The following is a 13,844-nucleotide window of genomic DNA, read 5'->3' on the forward strand; positions in this document are numbered from 1 at the left end:
TCCTGAGGTCAAACTCTAGGAATATGGTTGGTGTTGAAAGGCTCAGATCAGAAGCAGGCAATGTTTGGGTTTCAGTAATCTGTAGCTGAGACAATACGAAATGAATATGTTTCCACCAGTTATGCCTTGGTGTGTATTGTCCTTATCTGAAGAGAAATTCCTGAGATACTGAAGGACAAATTTGAGAATCATCATTTATTCCTAGATCTCTTCTGGTGAAGCAGAATAGCTAGGCTGACCCCAGGGAGACATCCTTGACAGGCTGCTGAACCCTCTCAGTAATCCTGGGAAGTTATGGGCCGTGAAGGGCTGAGGGCAAGATCAAGACAGACCATCAAAAATCTCTTTCAGGATCTCTGTTCTTTCAGTGGAGGCATTCACTAGTAGTGATAACAACACTGCTGACTGATAGCCAAGTGGAAGAAGCTGCCTCCTCACACTGAGAACCACTTTAAAAAAATGATGCAGATAGCCTCAGATCTAGAAGTTTAAGGAAGCAGCAAAATTGATGGTGGGGTCTGAGCATGACAGAAAATGCATACTACCATACATATATCACAGAATTGCTTGGCTGGAAGGGACCTCAAAGATCATACAGTTCTAATGCCCCTAGTGTGGGCTGGCTGCCACCCACCAGAGCAGGCTGCCCAGGGCCCCATCCAGCCTGGCCTTGAATACTTCCAGGGATGGGACACCCACAGATTCTCTGGGCAGCAGTGCCAGGTCCTCACCGCCCTCTGAGTGAAGAGCTTCCTCCTCACATCTAATCTAAAATTCCTGTCTTCTAGTTTAAAACAATTCCCTCTTATCACTATCTGCCCATGTAAAAAGTCTGTCTCCCTGCTGTTTGTACGCTCCCTTTAAGTACTGGAAGGCCGTAATGAAGTCTCCCGGGAGCCTTCTTTTCTCCAAACTGAACGCTCCTGGCTTCCTCAACATTTCTTCATAGGAGAGCTGCTCCAGACTTTGTTCATCTTCACAGCCCTCCTCTGGATCTGCTTGCTTCACTTCTGGATTCTCAAATATCTCACACTTTTCTCATCTTGAGTATGACACACACTATTTAGCAGCATGACTGAAACTCTCACACTCACCACCTACACTTGTGCCATCTGAACAAAAAGATGTCACCTTCTATTTAGACAAGCATTAGGACTTTCCAAGAGTTCCCCAGATATCTGCTGAAAGCTTAAGGTGGGCATGAAGGAGAATCCAGAGTTTCTATCCAGACTTAGGAGGGAAATGTAAACTAGCAGGTACAGATTCACCTGATATCCATTTCCAAATATGATTTATTTTTTGTCTCCTCCAGTCTTCTGCATCATTCATGTTTTTTTCCTGGCCAAATTCATTCTATTATTTGCATTCTTTCAGAATATAAAGTCACGACTGCGCTTTGCTTGTCTTAGTCTTAACGCTCTGAGACAGCAAACATTAATATTTTAACCTTGTTATGGCATGGAGAAGTCATAATTTAAACTTAGCAATGTCTATGCTCTCCTGCACAGCAGTTACATAAAAAGGCTCGATCCACTTCAAAAATAAAATAGATCTCTAAATTGTTGTTGGAGTACCTTTTTATAAATCCCTAGGTACCTACAGAGTACACAGTTCTTTGTAACATGCTACTATCTACAATTGTTAGATACAGTCCACACAAGTACATATAATACCTGTGACTTTACCTTAGATAAAAATAGCCATTCCAACCACAGAAATAAATAGGCAGCAGCTATATTTTCTTCTTTCCTTTCTTACATACATACACTTACACCCTCCATCATTTTTCTACAGAAATTAGAATAAGTAATTATTCCAGGACCTGGTTAAATTATATACCTATGGAAGGGCATATTGAGCAAAAATGTTAAGGTGAAGTAATATAAAAATCTAGTTTATTTACCACCACTCACTTGTGTAGTGTGGCCACAGCCTCTCTTGTCTTGATCTGATCCAAGCCAAAAGTGAGGGCAAACCGACGAGCCAATTCCTTAATTCCACTAACATGTGCAGATGTCCTGTCCAGATTAGGACCTTGCTCCTGAACAAGCTCATTGAACAGCTACAGAAAGAATTCAGTTGTTAAAATCTGTGTGCTAGAAAACACATTCATTGATGAAGGCTTTTCTTTTTAACCTGTTAGGGCAGAGTGGACATTATGCTCACTTTTTTTTTTTTTTTTTTTACACAGATATGATAGATTTCACTTATCTTCTAATCCACCTCAGCTCCCAGACCAGCTTCTGTGTAAATGTTGTTTGACAACTGTCCCCCACCTCGTACTCGTGCAGACCATAACTCTTAAACAGTATTTTGCACTTACCTTCACTGCATTCTATCTATTGTTTTCTAAATCATCAAGATTACGCTGCATTCTTAAGCTGCTTTCTAAAATACCTGCGTCACCTATCAGATCAGTACCAGCTAGAAAATTAGGAAGCAAAATTTCTATTCCATCAGTTGAGACTTAATGAATATCTGAAGAGCATTAGTGGGTAAAGGCCTTCAAAACCTGCTTGGTAATGCCATTTCAGCACAATAATTAACATCTGAGTAGTTTTCTAAACAGTTATTTTACTTTTTATATTATCTTATTATAGTACTGCCATTTAGACCAAGTTTTACAAACTTGTTAGTGACAGCAAAGGAGACTGTGTCAACAACTGCATTAAATGTACTGTTTCTCTCCTATCCACACTGTTATCTCTCCTATCCGCTCTGTTACCATATAACTCATGAAAGCAGCTTCCTCTGACATGATTTCTCCTTGACAAATTCATACTGACTGTTACCTATCACTTAGAAACTAGGAAATAGCTTGTCTAATATATATTTTATTTGTGATGTGGCACTAGGCTGACAGTTCTCTGGCATCTGGCTTCTTCCTTTCTCCAAGTCTTAAGGACAAGAATTACTTTGACACTTATCAGTTCCTCTGGAATTTCTTCAATTTTTATCAGGTTTTCACACATCTCTCTCAGCTTCCAGATTGCTAAGGAAATTCTCTAGTAGTCTGGAATGAATACTGGAAGGCCCAGCTGTTATGAAAACATCTAATTTATGTAAGAAATTTCTCTACGTAATGGATATATCTAGTACTTCACGGGTCCAAACAGTATTTAGGGAAGCACACACTTTGTGCTGCCAGCAGAACAAAGATGGCTTTCATCACCAAGCCAATAATTTAGGGTTGCTATAAAGCAAATTGTACGTGGAAGAAACGTGCTTAATAATATCAGAGGACTTCAACTCATCAGCTCAAAGTCTGAAAAATCAATCAGTATTTAGACAAAATGAAAGGAGGAGGAGACAAAGTCATTCTCATTCCTCTTGTTCACTAGGTACCAGTGAACAAGCACTATAAATCAGCTTGGATCAAACTGCATTCAAAGCTCTTTTCTCTTGTTCTTCCATTTTAACCTGACCAAAACTTTGCCTATTGTTGGCTTAACGATACAGTGATAAATCAATGGTGACAGCCTGAATTGAGGAGCAACACAGTCTCTTCACAGAAGCACAGTTTTTTGCCTCGCTGTAAACAGTGCCAGAGAAAAGTCCAGGAATTTTTGCAATGAAGGATTTCTAACAAAAATCAATATTCTTACCTGTTGCAAACTGAGAATGAGTGTCTTTGCACACTGGATTTTATCAATTTGCCTTGTTTTGCTCAGGGTTTCCTTAATGATATCCCCATAGTCATTGTAGTACTAGGAAAAAATGTGGGGAAAAAATCCTCTTTAACATAAATTCTTACACAATATTTCAGTTTCTCTGATTACTTCTAGTTCTTCTTTTGAAAAGGCAGCATTTAAAAAAAAAAAACACAACAGTTTCAAACCCAGATTTCTTGTAGGAGGGGGAAAATTCAAGCTGACTAGTAGCCTGCACCCAGTGATAAGAGACGTCTCTATTTGTTATCTTTTGGAACAAATATGTTGAAAAACAAACAAAAGAGCATTTCCTATCCAAACTAACTGTCTGATGAAAGTGAGCTGCGGCTGAAAATTATAAGATGCAGTAATGCATTGAACCTATACGTTATTTGACAGACAGTGACAAAGAGAAGGTCCATATTGAGTTAGATGGCCAAGAATGGAATCCACTGAAGCCAGAAAACTGAATAAGGAATTAATCAGCATGAAGCACTGGTTCACTCTCTGCACTGAATGAGGAATGACTGCTGAGAACACAGTCTGCATAATCATTAAAACTTCAGGCAGAGAATCTAAACTTTTTTGTGCAGTGTTCTTTCAGCTTCATTAATCTTTCTGCATTTCATTCCTTCTCGAATATTGTTCCTGTCTTCTTTGCTACAGAAATAGTCCTGGTTTGCACTCTACTTTAAATTCAGTTTCTCTCACTCATCCCTTATTTCAAGAGAAAGAGGGAAAGAGAGAGAGAAAAAAAAAAAGAGTAGCAGCAGGTAGGAAACTAACCTGGAATGTGATAGTTTCATCTTAAAACTGCTGCTCTGTCTTCTTTGGGATGCTTAATCTCTTACAGAAAGACACATGGGGTGCACCTGGCAATGTGATATAAGCTGAGGGACTTTGTGTAGCTTGGCAGTATAAGGAGTGCTACATGCATGCTGTCTGGCAGGTAAGCTTGCAAGGAGAGGGTAAAATGGCAGCTGTGTAAGCAAGTCTTTCTCAATTTCTTTGGAACTAAATATTGTATAGAAGCAGTATAAGTTGATAAAACATTCAGGTAATGCATATCCACTTACAGCAGTACCACGCTGCACTTTTTCACTGCATTCCTGTTTAAAACAATCTCTTCCCGCAGAAAAAAAAAAAGTCTGCTTCCCCGCAATGGCAAACACCAAGACTGAGAGACTCCCAGAGAAACATGACATTGACAAACAACTGCTACTGTGGATTCTAGGAATTAATTTGAGAAGGATAAGAAATTCCCTGAAAAGGTAAGCCTCTCTGAAAATACTCAGCATCTTGTAGGATCAACCTTTGCCTTTAGTAAGGCTCTCCTTACATAGGAAGGCTAGTTCAGACCTTATTGCTTCTCAGTGACAGGTGTAATTTAAAAAGGAAAAACTAGTAGAGAAATCAAATAAGGCTGGGAAAGCTGTCAAGTGTTCAGTCTTTAACTACTGCACTGCAAGGGAGAGAAGCAAGTAACCTGACACTACAATTTATGTTCACTTAGGAGGAGCAAAATACATAGAGCTGTACCTTCATATAGTGTTTGAAGATATCAGCTGCTGCATGCATGTCCACGATGTCATAAATTATCAGCTTGCTAAAGGCAGCCAAAAGGTTTCTTCTCTTATGTAAAGCTTCTATTTTGTTAGCTTCATCTTCTTCATCTCCCTCTGAAAGCATCAACAATAAAGTTGTTAAAATTCCCTGTTATTTTCTAGAGCAACGTTATTTAACAGTAGTGTTCAGGAAAAAAAGTCAATTATTTAAAATGGAAGCAAGGACTGTTGCAGGAGAAGCTAAAACAAAAGCTGATTATTTTTGCACGTTAGGACCTTCAGGGAATTTGGGAATTTCAGGAAGATGACACCATTCACCAAGAATGCTGTAGTCCTGAATAATACTGAAGACAATCCACACGGAACTGAATCACTTGTTTTCTTTACCCCGTGAAAGTCTACAGTGAAGAGCAGTTGAATGCTTTATGCTTAACTTCTGAAACTGAAGGACAGTTGGAGATACTTCTCTAACGTGACTAATCTATAAATGTTTCATATGAGAAGAATTAGAAACCAATACTTCTACTGCATGCCTTGGATTTGTAGGTTTGAAATCCACAGCTCAAAAGTAGCAATAAAAAAACAAGACATAAAATCCAGTTGTAAGAGACGTTGAGTGCTAATGTCTTAAGTATTAAATCCCCATGTAGGACTCCCCTCTGAATGAAAATGAAAACTGTACACATAAAACGTGAAATACATTATCACATAGTAAAACCATATTACACAATTTACAGAAGAAAATGCAATCAGCTATAACAATTGTGATAATAGCAAATATCATGTATTTAGTAGAGAGTTTTTTTCTAAGCGGAATGGCCTAACCAGCTTGAAGAAAAACAGATCTGTGTAGGAGCCAGAAGGGACACAGCATCACTGAGACTCTCTTGCTTCACTCTTATTGTATTCTTCACAAAGCCACTGTGTATAAATCATGTATTTTATAGTAGGAGTATGTACACTTTAATCCTTAGAACTGAAGCCCAACAGCATCCCCTTATTTTTCTTCATTTCTTTTTAGTTATGATATATTCTGACTATCAAAAGTTGTAAATTGTCAGACTGACTTCATGGAGTTAAGAGTAGCATTTGGGGACACAGAGTACATACAAAGATCTTCATCCACCTTTTTGATGTCTTCCCAGTCCAATTACACGATGTTAAAAAGCACTAACATAGCTCAAGAGAAAAACAAATACTGTCCCCTTAAAATCTGCACTTGATTTATTACTCTGAACACTGAGCTCACAAAGTACAATTAACTTGCACTATGTACTTCTGGTGAAGGTGTTTCAAAAAGCATTCTTTTCTGGCTACTGTAATCCTTAAAGAGATGCTCAAAAAGATGCAAGCTAGTGGGAAGCTAGTGAGCTAGAAGACTGAAAGCATCTCGAAAGCAAGAATAAATTCTCTGAAACCTTAGTTCTATACACTACTGTCTGAAAAGATCAAAACCACCACCTATGTGCCATGCTAACTCACAAGTAACTGAGTTCAATGCAGATTCAGAAAACGTGCCAAAAAAGCACTACAGTATGCTTTCAGCAGGTGTTTCATGGGTTGTGGGTTTTTTTTGTTTTCCCCCCCCCCCCCACTCTCTGGGATTCCTTCTCCCGTCCAAAGCTGTTTAAGATTCAGAAACTGGGTACCTGTTTAGGCATCTGTGACACACAGTAGTGGCAATGAGTTATTTAAAAACAGATCTCAGTGACGAATCTGTCCTTCCTTGACTGAAAGTAAATAATCTCATAATCCTCCTGAGGAAGCAGAGATGCCTTACCTACTGTCTCTCCAAGCATGGCCACACACAGATGCCTAAGAAATAACAAGGACACAAGCAAGCATACATGATACTTATCCAACTAGTCTCCTCGTCTTCAATGATTTTCAAATCAAGAATCCCGAGCTTTATTTTGAAAATTTTAGTATTTTAGTACTTCAGTATTCTGAAAATAAATACTAAGAAAAAGATTTCAAAAAAGAACTGTTTTGTACAGATTAATAGCACATAGTTTACAGCCTGCTCCCATGTCTTCTGAAGACACCTGGTTTCATGAAGTAAACTTCATAACTACTTTTTAACATGCACAGCACTGAATACTTCATATGCACACTTAACCTTTGCCCTCCCAAAAGTAAAGAAGGAATAGTTTTGAATACATTTTTGAGCAAACTGATCTGAAAATTCTGTTTTCCTTTTTCTTCTGCGTCTGTTATAAAAAAAGAAAAAGCTAAGTAGAAAACACGAAAGCTAAACGTACCCATGCTCTGGTTTTCATCATCTTGGTCAATGAAGACATGGTCCATCACAAAACTGAGAAGTTCTGACTGGAGGCCTGAGTCTGGATTAAACACCAATGGTTGAAGACCTTCACGACCTCCAGTCATCAGCTGGTGACTAAATATCATCAATAGATCACAGAGCAGCATGAAGGCCTGACAGGCAAAAGAGATGTAAGAAGAGTAAGAAGCTTAAGTCAAGTTAAATAAAATCCAAAATATCATTTATCTAATTTCTAGATATTCTCTCACTATCATTAAATGTCCTTTAACTAAACAGAGTTGTGTATGTTTCTGTGCTGTGGGGAGTGTTCACTAGGGGTTCCCTTAGTTTTAAAATATTATGTCTCTTATTCCTATGTATGGAACTCTGTTTACTGATGTTCCACATTCAGGATGAACCGTATTAAATTTCCACTTCTTCTCTACTAGAAGAACTGTAAATCTATCCCTACTCCAAGGACCACAGTAAAGAAAAAACACCTCTTTTGATAAACAGTTAAAAAAGTTAAACAAGAGGAAAGCCATGATCTACTTAGACTGTAGGACAGGTGCCAGTATTTGGGATTTTTCTCTACAGTACCTGGAAGTTTGGGATTTATTTCAGTGATGATCTAGCTGCTCTGAACTGCTTTGACACTCACTAGAATTTAAGCTAATCCTGATGTAGACCTCTAAAAAAGAAAAATATACCTCTAAGAAGAAAAAATCATGCACTGAAAGTGGTTTTTTTTTTTTTTTTTTTTTCTGTCCAAGATAAAGACAGTGCTGGGCTCAGGTACAGATGACGATGTATTGTAGACATGTCTAGTCAGAGATTTATTTCTCTGCTGGCTTATGCTACAATGGTTGGTATTTTCAGATTATACAATGTTAATAAAGTATGTTCTGTATCAAGAGTAACTATTCAGAGTACTAAAAATAATTACTAAAGTTAATCTGCTGGAAGACAATGATACCTCAGAGTCCTTTAAAAATACATAAGTAGGAAGATCTCTGAGCCTTTAATATTTATATCAACGTGCAGAAGACAGTATAAAAGCCAAACAGAGCTATCTTTCAAAAAAAAAAAAACCCAAACAGTATCTGTTAAAAAGTATTACCTTTTAAAAACCACAAGTGTGCCATTTAATTAGTCTCGGCAAAATCGTGTAAGAGTTGATACACAAATGCAATTTGTAGACAACTAAAAGATGTCAAGAGACCTGATATAAGTCAGCTAACATTGTTAAAATCTTAGCAAATACACCAGATATTGTTTATTGTGGGGACTGCAAATTATTTCAGTAAGTCCTTGGATTTACTTTTTTTTATTACAATTTCTAAATACACATAACAGAACCTTCCAAATCCATGCATGTGTGGCTTTCCAAAATTGAACACAGATAACTTGATAACTACTTGGAACCATAAAAAAAATGGATACCTTACTATGATCATCTTTTGTATATGTACTTTTGGCATCTGTGTGCTCGCATACTCATGCAGACAGATGCATGCACTTATGTTTGCAATCAGCTTTCTGAAGAAGCACAGCAACCTAAGCTAAAATGACTACATTCCTGAAAATCTAAAAAAAATCCTCCAGACCTTGATATTTATGTAATGAAGACACTATGTAACTGGATATTTTACTACAATTTACAAAGGAAACGTAACAATTTGTCAAGTAACTATTTTTGCATAGTGTGAAATTAAATTTGTAGTGTAATTCAGAGTATTTTTGTAAAATTAATTAACATTCTTTTCCTGCTAGAAAGCATACATAAGAGTGACCTGTACTGCTAGAAGCCTCAATTTTCTCCAATTAGGGGTATGGGTAACAGAGACACAATAACTAGCATTTACTGCTACATTTAATGGAATTATTAGGATGACAAAATAATTAAATATTGAGGCTTAGACTTTTTCCCCCAATTTAACATCAGGCATTTACTTGTGTGGGAAGGCAGTTGCTCTACATTCCCCAATACTCAATGCAAGGGAAAAAAAATCCAGAAATATAAACAGAAAGACTCAGCCAATCTGAGGTCTGAATCATCCTCTAAAAGTGCCTGTTTACATCTATTAATACAGTAGTTAAGAAAAGGAATGGACTTTAATTTTAGGTGATTCAGTTAGATGCCTACAGGTAAGACAGCTGAACGTGGGCCTCAGCATCTATTGTTAAGTTATATCAAAAATGAATTTGATATTAGCTGTATTTTGAAGGTGATTTTAATAGTTATTTTTATTGAATGTTTGGTCAGTTTTACTTCAAGGAAAATCATGTGTGCTTTCTAAGTTTGGTGCAGCGTCATCTTGAGTTTTACTACAGCTTTTAACATTCATACTTTAGTAAGAGCATGTGACAGACATTTCCTTTACCTGTTCTTTAACTGGGGTGTTGACATTTGATAGACACTGCTGGCAGACAGCCAGAAAGGATTTCACAGTTTTCCTCAATACCAACAAGTCCTCCTAGAATAAATATTAAAAAGGGATAATATGTAAATATTAATAAAAAGTTGCTAAGAAAAAGCAGTATAAAAAGATGTTGATAATTTCACACATTCAATCCTATGCTCTAGCAAAACAAAGAGGGACCATGAAAATGTATGCTATCTGCACAGCACATAGCAAAACAAGTCGTAACTTTTCAGACGAATGGCACAAGGTTTCCCTGTAATAAATACTAATAATAAAACAATACATCTCTGTGTTACAATCATCAGTATTTTACATTGGATGTAAATCATAAATGTTTTAGAAGAAAAAGATCAATACATCGAGGTCAGCCCACCTGGTGGTTTAAAAATCATTCTGTATATAGATAAATCAACATGAACAAAAAATATCAATGAGCAATCTCAAATTCAACAAAAATGTTACCCTAACTGCCTGCAGACATGGAAATATGAACGCACATCATAGAAATTTAATGACATGGGGAAGAAGGAAGGAGGTTTGTTGATCTAGAGAAAGAAGGATTTGTGGGCAGAAAAAATAAATATGAAAATATACATAACTTGGCACCTATTTCAATAGTTACTCTATTCACATCAAGACCAAATTCAACACAGAGAGGAAAACAGGAACCACAAGCCACTAGGACTTACTGTTAGCCTCAAGTTTTGTCAAAAGGACCAGCTTTGTCAGCATCAACTCATAGATTCTACTACTCTGCACGGCTTCTGACATCCATCTGCAACTGCTTCAAAGATCTTACCTCCCTGTTTTCACCAGAGATTTTGTGTAAAGAAGGGATCTAAATTACCATTATTCACACTGAGACTGCTGGCCTGTCACTACCGCTGACATTTTCTGCATGGTATCCACCTGTACCAGCTTTCAGATAGAAGACATGTCCTATGGAACATCCAAACAAAAGCTAAAGATTCCATGTAGTGCATATGCAAAATTTTCCTTGCCAAAAACTCTGATTTTTGATTTTGCTGGCTCTTCAGTCCATGCAACTCATTTCTAGTTTTAGCTTCTTTTACTGTATTCTATCTTAAGATCTCATTATTCCTTGTTTACTGAAAAGCCTTTTTGTGGTCCATATGCTCTTTCTGTACTGAATTCACAACAGAAGGCAGGTATGCAAATGTACCTAAGCAGGCCACGGGTTCCTAGATCGCTGAGCCTCTTAATTTTTGATAGAGTAAGAGTGGTTTTCTGATCTAGACTCTAAAGATCTATAAGCTACATCACCTTCTTACTACTAATCATTTTTCTCTCTTAATACAGGCAAAGATCCCTTTTTGCAACTGCATTACACTATGATTACATGATCTGTAAGGAACCTCTGGTCTCTTCTAGGTGACCAATTTCTAGTGATCAGCCTTTTTTTTGGCTGCCTCAGAAGCCATTACATTGTGATGATTTCCCAATTTCAATTTTTATCTAATATACTCAACAGTTCTTAGCTATTGAATATTAATTACAATAAATACACATATTCGCCTGAAATGCAATGTGATATTAATGTCTTACAGAAATTGGTATTTCAAAATAGTGTCTTTATCAGTCAAAAATGCAACTTTCTCAAGTTCATTTGTTCCTTCTGGTCTTTTTTGTTGGCCATATTTGTTCAGCCTTGTACTGACTGTTTTCTATCAGCCATCCCAAGAGTTTATCTAGCACCGATGGCAGGCTTATCAGTTTGCTGTGACACAATCATCCGGTTTACACTTTTAAACATAGGTATTACAATAACTTTCATTTCTATCTATAGAAACTACTTTCTAACATAATTATCTTCCACTTAAATGCTAATGATTCAAAAGAGAAACTAAAACCGACAAAAAATCCTATATAAAAATTTAGAAATTGCATGTCTCCCGTTTTTCTTTCTGTCAAAGTCTGAATAACACCTAGCATACACTATTTATTATCCACACTTGATAGGACTACAAACATTCAACTTGAAAAGTACAGACAGCAAAAGAAAGCCTCACTGAACAGTACAACAAAGCCATCTGGAACTTTTCTAAGTTTGGAGAAATCCCCAGACTACTGTAGAGTGATCATGTGGTTGTTGGTTTGTTGGTTTTTTTTTTTAAACAGAAAATTGTAAGGAAGAAAACAAATTATACTTTCAAGTCTTTTACCATTCTAAGGCACACTGCCAAGGTTCTTGAGGCGTGATTACAAGAGATGCTGGCTTCAGCAAAAAAAATTGGTATAAAATATGTATTGTCCTTTTGGTTGCTAGGCTAAAATCATGAAGTCACACTGTGAACTGGATTACTAAAGTGACCCACGATAAAAATTACTCACTCTTGAACTATACAACTAGTACCTTAAAATGTAACTAGTACTTGGAACAAGAACGAGCCACTAAGAGCAAGGACTTCAACTGGTTTTGCCACCAACTGTAACTGAACAACTGTTCGCAAGACTTATCTAAAATTCTTAAGTTATTTTCTACCTTTAAATTGAAGGTTTTTCTTCCGATTGAAGTCACTGAGAAATGCTGTAGTTTTGCTAGTTAGTGTTTTTATTCTTATTTTCCCACTGTCTTTCCACTAAACTACTTCTGTGGAGCATTAACTTACTTCTTCCAAACACACTCTTTCACAAACTTCACAATGTTCAAGAGCTGTTAGCGTTTAACTCCCCTGCAGAACACAATCCAAACTTTTGCATCTCATGACACTTCAGCATTTTGTGCTTTCTCTCCTTGTGTCCATAGTAATATGAAAAGCCTCCAAGACACTATGTTCTTCTTTGAATCCTTTTAAAATCCTCCCTACTAATTCGTCTGCCTACTAATCACTTAGCAATAGCTCTGCATTTGGCTGGTCTGGCTGCAGCTCATTCAGAACTGTTTCACCTTTGACTTGCCTATGAATGCTTGCTCTATTCTTGCTTTTTTTTTTTTTTTTTAAACTGTTCTAAGATTTTGGACTCTATTCGTCTGCAGACATTTCCTTTTCATTACATACATGTACAGTGAATAATTCAATGGTCCTAGGCACCTGGTTTGTTGAATATGTGCAGAAATCTAAATGGAAAAAACAGCTGTATAACCTCATACTTCCAAACACTTGTTCCCCAAGATCTACACATCAGAGAATTTTCAACTGATTTTTCTTTGAAACAAACCTTAAGGCCCCTTTTCATCAGGCTGTTCCCACAAATACTGCAGTATAAATCTTTTCCTCTGTACTGCGCTGCCTACCACAAAGAGCACTGCTCTGCTTATTGACGCCTCCCAGTCATGGTCTCAGCCTTCTCTGAGCTCTACAAGAGCAAAGCCAATAATTAGAGCACTGGACTGAGGATGCTTCAATGCTTATGCTTGTCATCCTCACCCACTGCAACCTTCCTGTTAGTCATCAGTGTTTCCTTTAAGATCTTAGACACCAAAATGATCTCACTGGATACCACTTTTTTCAACGGATGCCATTCCTTCCCCCCCCCCCTCACCCTCCTCTCAGGTCACCTTGAAAAGAGAGTTTTAAAATAACTCTGCCTCACCTCTATTCTGCCTTTAAGTTGATTGGAGGAATTATATTTGGCAGAGAATTTTGACTTTCTTATTAGTTCAAATAATCAGTAGTTATAACTCTTCCATTCAAATGCCTTGAAAACATTTTACACTGGTATCACTTTTGTAAGCACTATGACTAAAACTGCAGCGAGCAAACAGTATTACACAGTGTGAGGGAATCTGCAGAGAGTCCTCCTGGTAATGTGGACTGGAAAAACAACCACTGATATGATGAGAACATGAGTGCAACCGTGCGTGTGAACAGAACAACCAACGTGAACTGTTCTGCAATGGTGTTTGTTTAAAAAAAAAAAAAAAAAAGATAATACCGGAAGGAAAGCCAACAGTGAAGTCCGCTTAAAACCACCTCAT

At 37.2% G+C, this 13,844-nt stretch overlaps 1 protein-coding gene across 7 annotated transcripts in view; it reads right to left on the reverse strand.

Moving 5' to 3' along the window:
* The window catches only part of STAG1 (stromal antigen 1), a 167,965-nt gene that overhangs the window by 16,006 nt on the left and 138,115 nt on the right, over positions 1–13,844 (reverse strand). For all 7 annotated transcript variants that reach the window (XM_021394526.1, XM_021394524.1, XM_021394527.1 and 4 more), the window contains 5 exons: positions 9,863–9,955; positions 7,477–7,651; positions 5,190–5,329; positions 3,606–3,707; positions 1,914–2,062 (listed from right to left, as the gene is read on the reverse strand). In XM_021394526.1, coding sequence (XP_021250201.1) covers positions 1,914–2,062; positions 3,606–3,707; positions 5,190–5,329; positions 7,477–7,651; positions 9,863–9,955 — 659 coding nt within the window. The remainder of the gene's footprint in view (positions 1–1,913; positions 2,063–3,605; positions 3,708–5,189; positions 5,330–7,476; positions 7,652–9,862; positions 9,956–13,844) is intronic.

The sequence above is a fragment of the Numida meleagris genome, chromosome 4 (genome assembly GCF_002078875.1).
Source record: "Numida meleagris isolate 19003 breed g44 Domestic line chromosome 4, NumMel1.0, whole genome shotgun sequence".
In the NCBI taxonomy this organism is placed as follows: Eukaryota; Metazoa; Chordata; class Aves; order Galliformes; family Numididae; genus Numida; species Numida meleagris.